Source organism: Pristiophorus japonicus, chromosome 1 (genome assembly GCF_044704955.1).
Source record: "Pristiophorus japonicus isolate sPriJap1 chromosome 1, sPriJap1.hap1, whole genome shotgun sequence".
Classification (NCBI taxonomy): domain Eukaryota; kingdom Metazoa; phylum Chordata; class Chondrichthyes; family Pristiophoridae; genus Pristiophorus; species Pristiophorus japonicus.
The window spans coordinates 370,985,922-371,003,924 of NC_091977.1; the positions used below are offsets into that span (position 1 = coordinate 370,985,922).

An 18,003-nucleotide genomic window follows, 5' to 3' on the forward strand; every position below is an offset into this window, starting at 1 on the left:
CGCTGGTACCTCCCCAGAGTCCAGAGAATTTTGGTAGATTATAACGAATGCATCTGCTATAACTTCCGCCAACTCTTTTAATACCCTGGGATGCATTTCATCAGGACCAGGGGACTTGTCTACCTCGAGTCCCATTAGCCTGTCCAGCACTACCCCCCTAGTGAAAGATGTAATAGCAGTGCATTTGGAAAGCAGTGACAGGATCGGTCCAAGTCCGCATGCATTTATGAAAGGGAAATCATGCTTGACAAATCTTCTAAAATTTTGTGAGGATGTAACAAGTAGAGTGGACAAAGGAGAACCAGTGGATGTGGTGTACTTGGACTTTCAAAAGGCTTTTGACAAGGTCCCACACAAGAGATTTATGTGCAAAATTAAAGCACATGGTATTGGGGGTAATGTATTGACGTGGATAGAGAACTGGTTGGCAGATCAGAGTAGGAATAAACGGGTCCTTTTCAGAATGGCAGGCAGTGACTAGTGGGGTACCGCAAGGTTCAGTGCTGGAACCCCAGCTATTTACAATATACATTAATAATTTGGACGAAGGAATTGAATGTAATATCTCCAAGTTTGCAGATGACATTAAGCTGGGTGGCAGTGTGAGCTGTGAGGAGAATGCTAAAAGGCTGCAGGGTGACTTGGATAGGTTAGGTGAGTCGACAAATGCATGGCAGATGCAGTATAATGTAGATAAATATGAGGTTATCCACTTCGGTGGCAACAACAGGAAGGCACAATATTATCTGAATGGTGACAGATTAGGAAAAGGGGAGGTGCAACGAAACTGCGTGTCATGGTAAATCAGTCATTGAAAGGTTGCATCCAGTACAGCAGGCGGTGAAGGCGGCAAATGGCATGTTGGCCTTCATAGCGAGAGGATTTGAGTATAAGAACATAAGAATTAGGAACAGGAGTAGGCCATCTAGCCCCTCGGGCCTGCTCCGCCATTCAACAAGATCATGGCTGATCTGGCCGTGGACTCAGCTCCACTTACCCGCCCGCTCCCCATAACACTTAATTCCCTTATTGGTTAAAAATCTATCTATCTGTGACTTGAATACATTCAATGAGCTTGCCTCAACTGCTTCCTTGGGCAGAGAATTCCATAGATTCACAATCCTCTGGGAGAAGAAATTCCTTCTCAACTCGGTTTTAAATTGGCTCCCCCATATTTTGAGGCTGTGCCCCCTAGTTCTAGTCTCCCCGACCAGTGGAAACAACCTCTCTGCCTCTATCTTGTCTATCCCTTTCATTATTTTTAATGTTTCTATAAGATCACCCCTCATCCTTCTGAACTCCAACGAGTAAAGACCCGGTCTACTCAATCTATCATCATAAGGTAACCCCCTCATCTCCGGAATCAGCCTAGTGAATCGTCTCTGTACACCCTCCAAAGCTAGTATATACTTCCTTAAGTAAGGTGACCAAAACTGCACACAGTACTCCAGTACCCTGTACAGTTGCAGAAGGACCTCCCTGCTTTTGTACTCCATCCCTCTCGCAATGAGTATAGGAGCAGGAAGGTCTTACTACAGTTGTACAGGGCCTTGGTGAGGCCACACCTTGAATATTGTGTACAGTTTTGCTCTCCTAATCTGAGGAAGGACAATCTTACTATTGAGGGAGTGCAGCGAAGGTTCACCAGACTGATTCCCGGGATGACAGGACTGACTCGAAACACTGGATTGATTAGGCTTATATTCACTGGAGAGGGGATCTCAGAAACATAAAGTTCTGACGGGATTGAACAGGTTAGATGCAGGAAGAATGTTCCTGATGATGGGGAAGTCCAGAACCAGGGGTCACAGTCCAAGGATAAGGGGTAAGCCATTTAGGACCGAGATGAGGAGAAACTTCTTCACTCAGAGAGTTGTGAACCTGTGGAATTCTCTATCGCAGTAAGTTGTTGAGGCCAGTTCGTTAGATATATTCAAAAGGGAGTTAGATGTGCCCCATAAAGCTAAAGGGATCAAGGGGTATGGAGAGAAAGCAGGAAGGGGGTACTGAAGTTGCATGATCAGCCTTGATCATATTGAATGGTGGTGCAGGTTCGAAGGGCCGAATGGCCTACTTCTGCACCTATTTTCTTTGTTTCTATGTTTCTATCACTATCCTCCTCACTGTTCTCAATACTTCCAAGTTTTGTGTCATCTGCAAATTTTGAAATTGTGCCCAGCACACCCAGATCTGAGTCATTGATATATATATAATATATATTATTATATCTTCAGTACAACTCAAACACACACAAGCCTTAAGATGGCAGAACACTCTGGAACTCTAGTCAGGTGACCAGTTCCCTCTTTATTTGTACACAGCACTGGCTGCAGTGTTACAATATTACATCTCCTTTCTTAATGAAGAAGTAATTCTAACAAAATAAATCATCATACATAGCTTGCATGGTTATACATAACAAAAGATATGGATTTATTTTGCCATATTTACAAATCAAGCATAATCACTTGTTTTTTGTTTCGAAGAGGATACGTCCACTCTCGAACAGAACCTTCCAAACATGGTGTTGAATTTAAACTCATTCGAGGCTGATCCTGAGGAAAGTTTTCATTTGATTTCCATTTGAACTCTCTCTCTCTTTTACTCTACCTCTATCAAAGGAACTGCGTGCAAAACTCTTGGTCAAGCACATTCTGGTCACGGAGGTCTCCTAATAACTTGGACCTGAATTTATTTGGTATAACCACTCTTGCACCCCACATGATACAATCTGTATCGACTGATAATTCATTCCTACGAATGAAGAATGGATGAATATCTTTGTCTGTTACCTGGTTTGGCCATCCATTTGCAATATAATCATACACCTTTGACATAAATGGGTCACGTTTGGTTGCTCTACCAATCTATTCAGCTGTGACTGGCAGTTCATCAATGAATGAAAAATAGAACACTTCTTCCCTATCGGGTGTAACTTGTGATGGGGAAGGCAATCTAGACATAGCATTTGCATTACTGTGATCAGCTGATAATCTGTATTCAATATCATATGTATATGCTGACAAAATCAAAGTCCATCTCTGCATTCGGGCTGCAGCTAATGTTGGAACTGGGGACTTGAGATGGAGGATTGCTATCAGGGGCTTATGGTCCATAACGATGGTAAACTTACGACCATATAAGTATTTGTGGAACTTCTTGACCCCAAAAATTAATGCCAAAGCTTTCCTTTCGATTTGCACATAATTATGCTCACTGGCACTGTGAGTGCGTGAAGCAAAAGCAATTGGTCTCTCCTCCCCACTATGTAGTACATGAGAGATCACTGCCCCAACTCCATACGGAGAGGCATCACACGCTAGCTTGATCTCCTTAGATACGTCATAGTGAACTAGTATGGTGCTCTCTACCAATTTGCTTTTACACTCCTTGAATGTTGTATCGTATTCTTCTGACCACTTCCAATGGACCTGTTTTTTCAATAGTTCATTCAGTGGATGTAATACCATAGCCAAATTTGATAGGAACTTCCCATAATAGTTCAAAAGACCCAGAAATGATCGAAGTTCAGTGACATTCTTGGAAGTGGGTGCATTTCCGATTGCATCCAGCTTTCCCTTGGTTGGATGTAAACCATCTTTGTATGCTCTATATCATGGTCTACAGGGCCGTACCAGGAAATACCACCAGCGATGTCTCCGCAAGATCCTGCAAATCCCCTGGGAGGACAGACGCACAAACATTAGCGTCCTCGTCCATGCCAACATCCCCAGCATTGAAGCACTGACCACACTTGATCAGCTCCGCTGGGCAGGCCACATAGTTCGATTGCCAGACACGAGACTCCCAAAGCAAGCGCTCCACTTGGAACTCGTCCACGGCAAACAAGCCAAAGGCGGTCAAAGGAAACGTTACAAGGACACCCTCAAAGCCTCCCTGATAAAGTGCGACATCCCCAGACACCTAGGAGTCCTTGGCCATAGACCGCCCTAAGCGGAGGAAGTGCATTCGAGAGGGCGCTGGGCTCCTCGAGTATCGTCGTCAAGAGCATGCAGAGATCAAGCGCAGGCAGCGGAAGGAGCGCGTGGGAAACTAGGTTCCCTGCCCACCCTTTCCCACAATGACTATCTGTCCCACCTGTGACAGAAACTGTGGTTCTCGTATTGGACTGTACAGCCACCTAAGAACTCATGCTAAGAGTGGAAGTAAGTCTTCCTCGATCCCGAGGGACTACCTATGAATGAATGACCCTAAGTACTCCACGGAGTTTTGAAATAACTCTCACTTGCGAGCAGACACTCGTACTCTGTGCTTCTCTAGCCGTTTGAGGACTTCATTCAATATGTTATTATGAATTTGGCAATTTGGTGCTGAAATTAGTATGTCATCTAAATAACATACTACCCCCTTCAATACTTTGCAAAATTTGGTTCATCAACCCTTGGAATATGGCATGGGCGGAAGACACTCCAAAATGGTAGCCTATTAAATTGATATAGGCCTAGATGAGTATTTATAGTCAAGCATGACTTGGACTCCTCATCTAGTTCAAGCTGTAAGTAGGCATTCGTAAGATCCAACTTTGAGAAGATCTGACCACTTGTCAGTGTTGTGAACACATCTTCTACATTGGCAATGTATCAGGGAGATTACCTTCTACAACCTGGTTTACGATTACTTTATAATCACCACACAATCTTACCTTACCATCGGACTTAAGTACAACAAAAATGGGTGTAGCTCAATTACATAGATCTATCTTAGAAATAATGTTCTCAGTCTCTAGTCTTTTGAGTTCTTGCTCAACTTTCTCCTCGAGTGTATATGGTATGGAACGAGGCTTGCAGTAAACCGATCTGTCGTCCTTCTGTACCCTGACACTCACCTTGAAGCGGATTGCCTGTTTTGCAGAACACCTTCAGATAATTCTTGATGATATCATCCTTTGATGCAAATCTCGTTTCAACACGAAAAATTTCACTCCAATCCAGCTTCAGTGTTCCCAACCAATTTCTTCCTAGTAAGGCAGGCTTGTCTCCTGCCACTACCAATAGAGGCAAGCTCTGTAATTGATCCTTGTATTTCACCGGTACGGTGATATGTGTCTACCACAGGAATGTTCTCTCCTGAGTAGCCTCGCAGCTCCATCTTGGATTTCTCCAGTGGGAAATCACGCAATTTGTCAAGGTATAGCGACTCTGGTACTACACTCACGGATGCACCAGTGTCGATTTCCATGGATATCTTGGTTCCTGCAACTTCTATGTGGATTATGATACTTTTCGAATCGCTGTTAGTTAACCTCGTGCTCCTGATATGTAGATCTAAAACCTCCTCGTGCTGTTGTTTTTTTTCCGTGCTATGTAGTCTCTGGGGATTTCTACTTATAGCTTTGAAAGCTGGTTTTACCCTTCAGTCGGCATGCCTTCAGAAGATGCCCACTTTTCCTGCAGATGAAACACTCTGCCTTCACATATGGACAACTTTGAGCAATGTGTTGTCCCAGGCACCGATAGCAGGACTTCAACGCTCTGTTACCATTGTCAGTTTCTCAGACCTTGGGGCCCAACTGCCTTTTACTTTTAACCTGCAGGTGATTCACCTTGGTTGTCTGACCATTGGAAACAGTATGAAATTCTCGGAAATATTGGTTGGCCATGTTCATTGACATAGCTATCTGACAACCTAAATCAAAAGTCAAGTTAGGATTGTCAATAACTTTCTTCTGATCGCATCATTTTTCATCCCACAAAGTGGCCACGCAATACTCGGTCCTGAAAGTTTCTGAAATTACAGTGAATAGATAGCTTTTTTAATGCTACAATGTACTCACTGTTACTCTTGTCGGTTAACTGATCTTGTATTCCAAAACGATAACTTTCAGCAATTTCCAGGGGCTCAGGACTGTAGTGCTGTTTCTGCTTAAGATTTGTGTCCTTTGGCTTGATAGGCACAAGCAAATTTTTCAGGGTTTCATAACCTCGGGCCCTGCTTCAGTTAAGAAAATCGCCCGTTGTCTTTCCAACGCCACCCAGTTATGGTTTTCATCATTGGGTACTTTAATATTGGTTGCGGTGAAAAACATTTCTAACCGCTCCACATACCCTCCGAAACTTTTACAGTCGCGTTGAAACTTTCCAAGCGCCCTATTATTCACATAGGTGCGGCCATCTGGACTCTGGCAAGTCAGACAAGTGTGCTTGTAATTTACCTTGGATTTGTAGTTAATCAAAACAGAGAAGCTCTCAAAGTCTCTGTCGGTTGGCTGAATCCTCCAACAAAAATTGCAGTTTTGTTATCCGATTATCCCATTCTCATCGCCATTGTTATATCTTCAGTTCAACTCACAAACACACACAAGCCTTAAGATGGCAGAACGCTCTGGAACTCTAGTCAGGTGATCTGTTCCCTCTTTATTTGTACACAGCACTGGCTGTAATGCCACAGTAGTCCACAGGTGGAGCTCTATATATTACATACACCAAGGAAAGCAGAGGTCTCAGTCGTGAACCATGGGGAACACCACGCCATACTTTCCTTCAGTCCAAAAATCAACCATTCACCACTACTCTGACTCTTGCTACTTAAGCCAATTTTATATCCACACTGTCACTGTCCATTTTTTTCCCTTGGGCTTCAACTTTGCTGGCAAGCCTATTAAGTGACACTTCATCAAACACCTTTTGGAAGTCCATGTATACCACATGAACCAAATTGCCATCATCAACCCTCTGTTACCTCATCAAAAAACTCAATCAAGTTAGTTAAACACTATTTGCCTTTAACAAATCCATGCTGGCTTTCCTTAATTAATCAATACTTGACCAAGTGATTAATCTCTTTAATCTCTGCCACTGTAAAAGGTGGTGATGTTGATCCTGCAAGAGGTGCCTCAAAAGGCAGGAAGTGATCAGGAAGATGAAAGGTCATACGAGAGATTCTGCAATGCTGTTTTGGCTGACAGTCACTTCTACCACTTTGAAGCTGCAGTGACTACACTTCAAAAGTACTTCATTGACTGTAAAGCACTTTGAGACGTCCAGTGGTTGTGAAAGGCGCTATATAAAGCCAAGACTTTCTTTCTTTATCTTGAATGCAAAATCCTCAATCTCATTTGGGAGTCCAATCAACAATTTGGCCCAAAATATGAACTCTAACGAGTAGTTTTATAACTCATTGGTTGTACAAACCTTCTAGCATAACTCAGTCCAGTGCATAAATGCTTTAAAAATGTGTTCAAGAAGTTCAAACGATCGTCATTCTATAAACATACTGCAGTGCATTTTCAATATCATAAGTGCAGATGCACCTTCCCTCGCTTTCAAAACATAAAACATTTGCCAGTGAGTAGAGTGCTCTCCTTGCTGAGTTCAGTGCAAGCTTCAGGGTTGTGTAGTCCACAGTATCAATCTGGTTCACAGGCTTCTCACTGCAATCTACACCTACCAATTTCAGGTTAGTAAGTGCAGTACGATAGGATCTCTAATATAACTGAGGGGACCGTTCGTGATTTGAGGGGGTGCGGGCAGGAGGATAAGCAGCACAGGGATTTCAGCGCGAAGCCTGGGCCATTATAACGCCCTGGCCTCTTTTAAATAATCCAGGACAGTCTCCCTCCTGAAACCACCAGGACTGATGTCAGGACTGGTGGGCAAGAACGGAAATTGGGTCAGGAGCTTTAGGATGCCGGGGATCCAAGGGAACACTCCTCGGCATTAAGTTAGTGCTGGCCAAGGGATTTGGCAGCCAATACCAAAAGAGAGAGGGGCAAGACTGGGTCTGGGGAGTCCCAAGGACCACTGCTCCTGCTGGCCCACAAGGATTTCATAGAAAAGTCAACATACCGTGGCCCCTTTTGGCCAGTCGGCGCCTCACGCTGGGTTTTTCTTGCGAGCTTGACACAGGGCAGGCATCTGGGTCATTGCAAAAATCACTTTGCTGCATCCATCACGTCATCAGGCCGCGACTTTTAAATTTAAGTTAGGTCCTCGTTTGCCCGCAGCGGGAGCCTCGGACGACTTCAAAGCCGGTGCAGATCAGATGTTGCTGGGTGGAACCAGTGCGGCCTCAGGACAGCAAGTGGATTCAGCCTGATCTTAACTCTTCCCATGCACCACTCTCACTGGGCATGGGGAATTAAAATTGAGGTCTTGAGGTCAGTCAAAATCGACTTCTCCAGTAAAACCTCTTTCTATTGCAATGTCAGCTGTAGCTCAGCACTGCACTGTCAGAGGTGCCATCTTTTGGATGAGACGTTAAACTGAGGCCCCGTCTGCTCTCTTGTGGATGTAAAAGATCCCCTGGCACTATTTCGAAGAAGAGCAGGGGAGTTATCCCAGGTGTCCTGGCCAATATTAATCCCTCAACCAACATAACACAAAACAGATTATCTGGTCATTATCACATTGCTGTTTGTGGAAGCTTGCTTGTGTGCAAATTGGCCGCATTTTCCTACATTACAACAGTGACGACACTCCAAAAAGTACTTAATTGGCTGCAAAGCTCTTTGAGACATCTGGTATTCGTGAAAGACGCTATATAAATCCAAGTCTTTCTTTCTCTAGCATGATGCAATTTACAAGGACACCCTTCTAATCTGATCCATTGAGTATTTTTTTTATAAATCACATCTCACCTGTCTTCTAAAACTTTAATGTTGTCATGTAGTGCTTTTTGTTGTTCTCTTAACTGTTGATTTTTATTGTAGTATTCTTCAAGTCTCTGAGCATCTCTGGAAAAATAGAATTATATATTAACACAGAACACACTCAAAATATTCAGGAATTATTTAAAATACAAGTATTACAGTCTCCTCTTACTGGAATGTCAAATGTGAATTTTTGATTATCCTAATTCAGCACTGAATGGCGTTGTTTATAGGTGGTAGAGCAGTGTAGAAAATACGTGCCTGTCTAGGCGTGTGGCGTATCATGACAAATGTAAATTTGGTGCACATCCTTGCGCAAATTTGAGTGGATGTTCAAGAATGCACACTAAAATTTTAAAAAAGATACAGACCGCAACTCTTCAAAAACCTGTGCAAGATTCATGTTGAATTCGTTTTTTTTTTAAATTAAGAAATGGGGTTAAATAACTGACCAGCAAGATTTAACTTTTTAACCCCCTTTTTCTGTAGTACTTAGCTGGGCAGCCTCTGAGATGTTTCTTGGTTACATTTGGGACAATAGGATCACTTTTATTTGTTCTACATTTTGTTCCAAATGTGATTGCTCAGTCTGCAGTGTTTTCTGATGCTCAAGTCCAGTCCTGCTGCTTTTTAAAATTGAAATAGTCAAGAGCCATGAAGCACAGAATTCTGCAGACAGTTGAATTAAGATAGCATGCATTCAGATTTTGAAGTGAAGTAACTCAGACTAGCGTTTCTGTGTTAGTAGAAGACCGAGTATTCAGAAATATTCTGCCAATAATTTGTAAGATATTCTGTAGCTACACTTGACAACTCTTTAGAACCTTTTCAAGCTATAACATGTATAATCTCTACAGCCAGTAAAACCGAGTCAAGCGTTTAAATGGGTTCCTTCATTGTTCATCAGTTTAATTCATCTGCTCCAATTATAGATGTGAAGACATGACATTTCCAAAAATTCCAAAATTGAACAGCACAAAAATAGCGAATTCTCAAAAGTAAATTAAAAATAAAACAACAGGAGCCAATAGAGGTTTAGGTTCTTTTGACAAATGCGACTGACAGGTTGGCTCAGAAGTCCAGACTTACTAATGGCCTTTGCCCCAGTGTCTACAGAATCATTAGTTGTAACGTTGAGCAAAGTCCTACACAAGAGTTCCATTGTCATGCTGGTTATCTGTACTGAAATATTAAACTTAAGGAATTTGGGGAATCAGTAACAGTGACTCTCGTTAAGGACCATTATATCTACAATGAGATACTTGTATAATGACAAGCCATTTTGCAAGGTATGCAATGAATCACAACAGACTATTCAACTAATCTGCTGGATTCCTTCATTTGTGAGCTATATATAAAAAGGCCAAGAAAGAAAAAACTCAAATTCACTGTGTTTAAAAAAAATTCAATCTGGGCAAAAAAAACTTTAAATTTTCACATTGAAGTAGATATATTGAGCAGCAAGGCCTAGAAATTGCTTACCTTAGCGACAGCCATTAACACTGGTTTTCTTGAAAATAAATGGCAGCCGCCTTGCTTTCTGTCGCTTCTGGCACGGGACACGGTGGTCGCCATTTTGTTAAGGGCTGTAATGCTGCCGTTGACAGCACTGGCCTCTGAAATGTAAATTAGCAGCTCATAACGCCAATCGGCATGCAATGCCTGACTTGACGCCACGACTGCTAACTTGGGACATTTTCATTCATTATTGCACTGGGTCCTAAAGCATGCACAGAAAAAGCATGCACGAAGCAGCTCCGCAGATACATTTTGTCAGCGCTTCTTAAAGGGACACACACATCTTTCAGGTAAGTTTGGATTTAAACTTCTGGGCTTTAAAAAAATATTTTATTGAAGTAGTGGCTTGGTGCAATAGACGTTAAAACTGTCAGGGAGTGATACTAGATGCTTGCAAGGTTTCGGATGTTAAAGGACCGCCTCGGAGAAGACAGAAAATGCTGCAAATATTGTGCAGGTCAGGCAGCATCCGTGAAGAGAGAAACAGAGTTAACGTCTCGGGTCAAAATGCTGTCTGACCTGCTGAGCATTTCCAGCATTTTATGCTTTTATTTCAGATTTCCAGCATCCGCTCACAGAGGGAAGAGGAAGAAGCGGAAGGAAGGAAGCAGCCCAGACAGCCCATTTCTGGCCGGGATATCCAGGATGGAATCATCTGCCTGCGGACCAGTGACCACAACCCCAATTCCCTTTTCAACATTTGTCTCACACCTAACCTTCGCTCTGATATTGCTGAAATAAAAGCCACTACAAAGCAAATTTTCTAATCAAACTTCATACATCTATCCATACAATATGACTTCAAGAAATCAACTAATCACCCTTGTGCATTCTCTTAATGACTGTCTTGTGTGTGCCTTTGTCTATCCTACTGATGTCATGCAGCGCTACCCCCCCAGTGACTGCAGCATGGCTGATGGCAGGCTGCTGACTTTCAGTGGGGGACACTGCAGATGGCCTTGCACCGACGACCTCGAGGAGCTGGTGGCTGGGAGTGTCAAATTGAGTGATGGTGTTTCTTCTCCTCTCCCTGGTCAACCAATGGCTGGACAGGCTGGATTTCTTGGTTATGTGAAATGAGGAAGGCACAAGGGTAGAGTTGTGGCATGGGGAGAGCATGAAAGCAAGAGATGCATGCTTACACAATATACAGAAGATATTATGAGATGAGGGGGAAGTGGGATGTGAGGAGGAGGATAACGTATGAGGATACTAATATCTTGTATCCCTTCAGCCCCACCGCTGGCCAAGGGTTCAGCCATGCCCCTGGCAAGAATGGCCAGCATCGTCTCCTCCAAAGGAGACGAGGTGAAGCTAGGGATGGGAGGTGTGCTTCATGTTTGGTACAGATTAGTGATTGGGAGAGTGGGGGGGAGGCAGTGGGGTCATGCAATGAGCAGTGTATGTGGTGAGGTTGGTAGGAGACGGCTTTTAAAGATGCATTCACTGACATTGACCACTGGTCTGAGGTCATGAAGCTTCTTTGGGCACTGGAACCAGGCTGTGGGGCAACACTGCTGGCAATGATGGACTCGGATGATCTGGTCCTACATCCTTCTTTATGGAGGGCCTCCTGTCCCCTTTGGCCAGAGGACCTCTCTTACAATGTCGAACCCCTGCATAAGCTGGAGTGCTGTGTGCAAGACCCGGGGGCACCTTCTCCGGCTTGTTGAGCCATTTGTGTCAGCACTTTTACTATTCTTTTATGTGCGTAGGCAGTTCAGCTTTAAGAGCTGAAGGCTGCCATTTTGGAATTATTCCTGAAGACAGCTTAGCTTTAAGGGCTAAAGACTGTCTACTTTTAAATGATTTCTATTTTTGTTAATTTTAGACACTGCTTTCTAAAATGACAGGCTAGCTTTATGTGAGTGTTGTCTCACTCCAGGGACACTACGGCCATGCTACATTGGGCCTCCTGCTGAGACTACCGCCCAAAACAGTGCATTGCACTGCAGGTTTTGCACTGCGCTAATGTAAAGCAGCAGGCAGCACCAAAATATCGGTGCTGCCTGCGCTCTTTGCGGGTGGCCCGCAGTGGCATCGGCAGGTTTCCGGTCTTTTCGAATTTCTAGGCCTAGATATCAAAAATGGATTACCCACATTGTTTTCTTTACCAAACAACAGGCATACTTCATAAGCTATAGGAACTTATGCAAGCTTTATGCCGTAACTAACTTATGCCATAACTAATTTTTCTTGTCCCATCATGCTGGACAGTCATACCTGACTTCCCACTAATGCACTGTATAAAACCTGAAATTGAGCTAAACCGACTTCACAAAGTTTACAAAAAACTTCAAATTGCAACTTTGAAGAACCTCATAGTTTATGAACTATATTGATTTGCTAATTTGGAACCAAGGCATCAGAGCGCAGTTTCTAATATGCTGCATAAAATAAGACACCTAAGGATGTGAAAAAGGCAGTACTGTGTGAAAGGCATCACATTCACATACTGTGGTTAAAAAAAGGGAGTTTGGAAATGGGGCACGAATGTGCATGGACAGATTGATTATGGGTGTTTTTTTTTAAAAAAGGATGATGATGATGATGGCTGTTTTGAAAGGGACGTGGACAGTACCCGAGGGGAAGAAACCATTTACAATGTCAGCTTGCAAGAAGGAAAACTCAGCAATTTAATAAAAATGGGGTCATCCCATACCTCAAAAGTACTAGCTGTGTGTGGATTGTCCATGTATACAGATGAACTGTGATACAATAAAATGTCTTTCATGTTGTTCAATGCTGACTAGAATGCTGAGTCAAGAGAAATATGTTGGAGGAAAACTTCCACTATGTGCTATATATAACAAAATCCTTCTTTATAAACTGGCTTATGATTTTGATACATAATGAAAAGACAAAATATTCTCTTCCACGTGAGGCAGATGCTAATGTGCCAGTTGAAATGCAGATAACACAAGAATGAGTCTCTTCCCTTGCTCTCCTGTTGGTTGGATATTGTGGTATTATTTTCCAAATGCTTAAAACCCTGCCTTGAATTATTTGACTGAATGCACTGCTGCACTTAAAACTGAAAATAACAGATGTACCATGTGGCAGGTTCCTTCTTTCACTTGCTTGTAGCCTGTATCTCATGAAGGTGTGCTGCCCTGCCTGACAAAGTAGCAGTTATCACGATCATAAGTTGGAGGGAAGGTGACCCTAATAAGGCTGTTTTACTTGAATGCTATGGTTCCTCTCAAGACGTTTCTGTAAATTATACACTTTGAAGTTCTCTAACTAACCTTCACTTAACTTCCAAAACAAAGTGTAAATAGAGAAGCTGATATTTTGGTTCCCTGAATAGGGCTACACTGCACAGGATGCCATGCAGCATAATCTTCACTGCTGAGTCCAATAAAAATGCATCTGATCTTCAATTGGTGGCAAGAAACATTCACGGAGAAACTCTGACTCTGTGGCCAGTGAAGTTTGGAACAAGTTTATGCTTTTGACAGTTAATTAAGTGCCACTGAATTTAGAATTGATTTCTACCATGCTGTTTTCCTGTACATCCATTGTCATACACCTCCGTCCATTGACGAGGTCTTCTCTATGTTAGAAGCTGGCAGGCTGGTTTCTATAGTCAGTACTATGATGCTATTTTTGAAGTATAATCAGTCTTGTTTTGCAGGAAAATGCAGCAGCCAATTTGCAAACAGCAAAGGTCCCAGAAATGGCAAATTAAATAAATAAGCAACTACTCTTTCTTTTGGTGGCAGCACTTAAAAGATGAATGTTGGCCAGGATACTGGGAGAACTCCCTGCTCTTATAGGAAATGAACAGGTAGGCAGGACCTCAGTTTCATAGAAACATTGGGCCCAAGTTTCGGCCTCAGTTGCTCCTGATTTTTTGGAGCAAATGGTGTAGAACGGAGTATCTTAGAAATTCAAATTCTCGGCATTTAGTTTGCTCCAGTTCTAGTCAGTTAGAACAGTTTCACTTTGGAACAGAATTTATTTTTCAAAAGGGGGCGTGTCCGGCCACTTACGCCAGTTTTCAAAGTTTCGGCAGTGAAAACTTACTCCATTCTAAGTTAGAATGGAGTAAGTTTTCAAAGTTTCGGCAGTGAAAATTTACTCCATTCTAAGTTAGAATGGAGTAAGTGAAAATTTTTGTACGCTCCAAAAAACCTTGTCTACACTTTAGAAAATCAGGCGTAGGTTACAAATTAGGCGTAGGGAATTTGGGGGGGGGGGGTTTAAAGGGAAGTTTACAAACATTAAACACTTCAGTTTTACAAATAAAGAGCCATCAATAATAAATCATAAAACATCAATAAATCAACCAATAAATCAATCCAAAAAAATTAATAAGAAATAATTTTTGTTTTTAAATCAATAAATAAAACATTTTCTACTTACCGACTGCAGCACCGGGAGCCTTCCAACAGCGTGCTGGGATGCCCCCCGCCCCAGTGTGTCTCTGTCAGTGTCTCTATCTCTCTGTCTGTCTGTGTGTGTCTCTCACTCTCTGTGTCAGTGTCTGTGTTTCTAACAGCGATGGGAGGGGGAGGAGGGGGGTAGAGGGAGAGAGGGGGGTCAGGGGGGAGGGGAGGCAGAGGGGGAGGGAAGGGGGAGGAGAGGGGGAGGGAAGGGGGAGGAGGAGAAGAGGGAGGGGGAGGAAGAGAAGGAGAAAAGGGAGGAGGAGGAGAAGGGGAAAGGGAGAGGAGATGGGGAAAGGGAGAGGAGAAGGGGAAGGGAGAGGAGAAGGGGAAGGGAAGGGGGGAGAGGAGAAGGGGAGGGGTGGGAGGAGAAGGGGAGGGGGTGGGGAAGAGGAGAAGGGAGAGGGGGGGAGAGGAGAAGGGGAGGGGGGGGGGAAGAGGAGAAGGGGAGGGGGGGGGAAGAGGAGAAGGGAAGGGGGGGGAAGAGGAGAAGGGGAAGGGGGGGGAGAGGAGAAGGGGGAAGGGGGGGAGAGGAGGGGAAGGGGGGGAGAGAAGGGGAAGGGGGGGAGAGAAGGGGAAGGGAGGGAGAGAAGGGGAAGGGGGGGAGAGAAGGGGAAGGGGGGAGAGAAGGGGAAGGGGGGGAGAGAAGGGGAAGGGGGGGAGAGAAGGGGAAGGGGGGGAGAGAAGGGGAAGGGGGGGAGAGAAGGGGAAGGGGGGAGAGAAGGGGAAGGGGGGAGAGAAGGGGAAGGGGGGGAGAGAAGGGGAAGGGGGGAGAGAAGGGGAAGGGGGGGAGAGAAGGGGGAAGGGGGGGAGAGAAGGGGAAGGGGGGGGAGAGAAGGGGAAGGGGGGGAGAGAAGGGGAAGGGGGAGAAAGGAGAAGGGGGGAAAGGAGAAGGGGGAAGGAAAGGAGAAGGGGGGAAGGAAAGGAGAAGGGGGGAAGGAAAGGAGAAGGGGGAAGGAAAGGAGAAGGGAGGGAAAGGAGAAGGGGGGGAGAAAAGAGAAGGGGGGGAGGAAAAGAGAAGGGGGGAGAAAGAGGAGAAGGGGGAAAGAGGAGAAGGGGGGGAAAGGAAGGAGAAGGAGGGAAAGGAAGGAGAAGGGGGGAAAGGAGGAGAAGGGGGGAGAGAAGGGGAAGGGGGGGGAGAGAAGGGGAAGGGGGAAAGGAGAAGGGGGGAAAGGAGAAGGGGGGGAAAGGAGAAGGGGGGAAGAAAAGGAGAAGGGGGGAAGGAAAGGAGAGGGGGAAGGAAAGGAGAAGGGGGGAAGGAAAGGAGGAAGGGGGGAAGGAAAGGAGAAGGGGGAAGGAAAGGAGTAGGGGGGAAGGAAAGGAGTAGGGGGGAAGGAAAGGAGTAGGGGGGGAGAAAAGAGAAGGGGGGAGAAAGAGGAGAAGGGGGGGAAAGAGGAGAAGGGGGAGAAAGGAAGGAGAAGGGGGGAAAGGAAGGAGAAGGGGGGAAAGGAAGGAGAAGGGGGGAAAGGAAGGAGAGGGGGGGGGGGAACGGAGAGGGGGGGGGAACGGAGAGGGGGGGGGGAACGGAGAGGGGGGGGGAACGGAGAGGGGGGGGGGAGAAAGAAGAAGGGATGGGGGGGGAGGGGAGGGGGGGGGGGGGGAGAAAGAGGCTGAACGGGACCGGGCCCAGCCAGGCCCAAGACTTCGGACAGGGCCGTCCCCAGCACCAGATTTACAGGTAGGTGGCGTCGGGTCGGGGGGAGCGCGGGTCAGGGTCCGGTCCGGGGGGGCGCGGTCTGGAGCACGGGTCGGGGGGGGGATGGAGGGGTCAGGTCGGGTCCGGGGAGGGAGAAAGGGGGAGGAGGAGAAGGGAAAGGAGGCGGGGGGGTGGGGGGAAGAGGAGAAGGGGAAGGGGGGGGGGGAAGAGGAGTAGGGGAAGGGGGGGGGAAAGAGGAGTAGGGGAAGGGGGGGGAAAGAGGAGAAGGGGAAGGGGGGGGGGAAGAGGGGAAGGGGAAGGGGGGGAAGAGGAGGAGGGGGGAAAGAAGGGGAAGGGGAGAGGGGAAGGGGAGAGGGGAAGGGGAGAGGGGAAGGGGAGAGGGGAAGGGGGGGGAGAGGGGAAGGGGGGGGGAGAGGGGGGTAGAGGAGAGAGGGGAAGGGGGGGAAGAGGGGAGAGGAGAAGGGGGGGAAACGGAGAAGGGGGGAAACGGAAAAGGGGGGGAAACGGAAAAGGGGGGGAAACGGAAAAGGGGGGGGAAACGGAGAAGGGGGGGGAAACGGAGAAGGGGGGGGAAACGGAGAAGGGGGGGGAAACGGAGAAGGGGGGGGAAACGGAGAAGGGGGGGGAAACGGAGAAGGGGGGGGAAACGGAGAAGGGCGGGGGGGGGGCGGGAGTCGGGAGGAAGCAGGAGCTGGGCGTGGGAGGAACCTTATGCCGCAGCCCCATTGGGCCAGGGCTAGAGGCTGCGTGCTATGGGCCCCTCCCACAGAGTTTTGGGCGCCTGGAGCTACTGCACATGCGCGCCCACTGTAGCGCGCATGTGCCGAGGTCCCTGCACTGTTTTCAGCGCAGTAACCTAGCTCCGCCCCCCACAGCTCGTGCTGCACTGCGCCCGGCTCAAGAGGACCAGCAGGGAGCCGGAGAATCTGGAAGTTTTTTTTAGGCGCACTTTGTGGCGCGAAAAACGGGCGTCCAGGTCAGGGTTGCGCCGTTCTAGGCGCGGCCCGAAACTTGGGCCCATAGAAACTAGGCGCAGGAGGATGACATCCGGCCCTTCGAGCCTGCACCACCATTCAATATGATCATGGCTGATCATGCAACTTCAGTACCCCATTCTTGCTTTCTCTCCATATCCCTTGATCCCGTTAGCCGTAAGGGCCACATCTAACTCCCTTTTGAATATATCTAACGAACTGGCCTCAACAACTTTGTGGTAGAGAATTTCACAGGTCTCATTCTCTGAGTGAAGAAGTTTCTCCTCACCTCTGTCCTAAATGGCTTACCCCTTATCCTTAGACTGTGACCCTCGGTTCTGGACTTCCCCAACATCTGGAACATTCTTCCTGCATCTAACCTGTCCAATCCCATCAGAATTTTATATGTTTCTATGAGATCCCCTCTCATTCTTCTAAATTCCAGTGAATATAAGCCGAGTCGATCCAGTCTTTCTTCATATATCAGTCCTGCCAACCCGGGAATCAGTCTGGTGAACCTTCGCTGCACTCCCTCAATAGCAAGAATGTCCTTCTTCAAACTAGGAGACCAAAACTGTACACAATATTCAATGTGTGGCCTCACCAAGGCCCTGTACAACTGCAGTAAGACCACCCCCCTCCTATACTCAAATCCTCTCGCTATGAAGGCCAACATGCCATTTGCCTTCTTCACCGCCTGCTGTACCTGCATGCCAACTTTCAATGACTGATGTACCATGATACCCAGGTCTGGTTGCACCTTCCCTTTTCCTATTCTGCCTTCCTGTTTTTGCCACCAAAAGTGGATAACCTCACATTTATCTACATTATACTGCATCTGCCATGCATTTGCTCACT

General features: G+C 46.1%; 1 protein-coding gene across 2 annotated transcripts in view; it reads right to left on the bottom strand.

Moving 5' to 3' along the window:
* rbbp8 (retinoblastoma binding protein 8) overlaps nt 1–18,003 on the bottom strand; it is a 290,628-nt gene that overhangs the window by 82,825 nt on the left and 189,800 nt on the right. For both annotated transcript variants that reach the window (XM_070875006.1, XM_070875014.1), the window contains one exon: nt 8,597–8,692. In XM_070875006.1, coding sequence (XP_070731107.1) covers nt 8,597–8,692 — 96 coding nt within the window. The remainder of the gene's footprint in view (nt 1–8,596; nt 8,693–18,003) is intronic.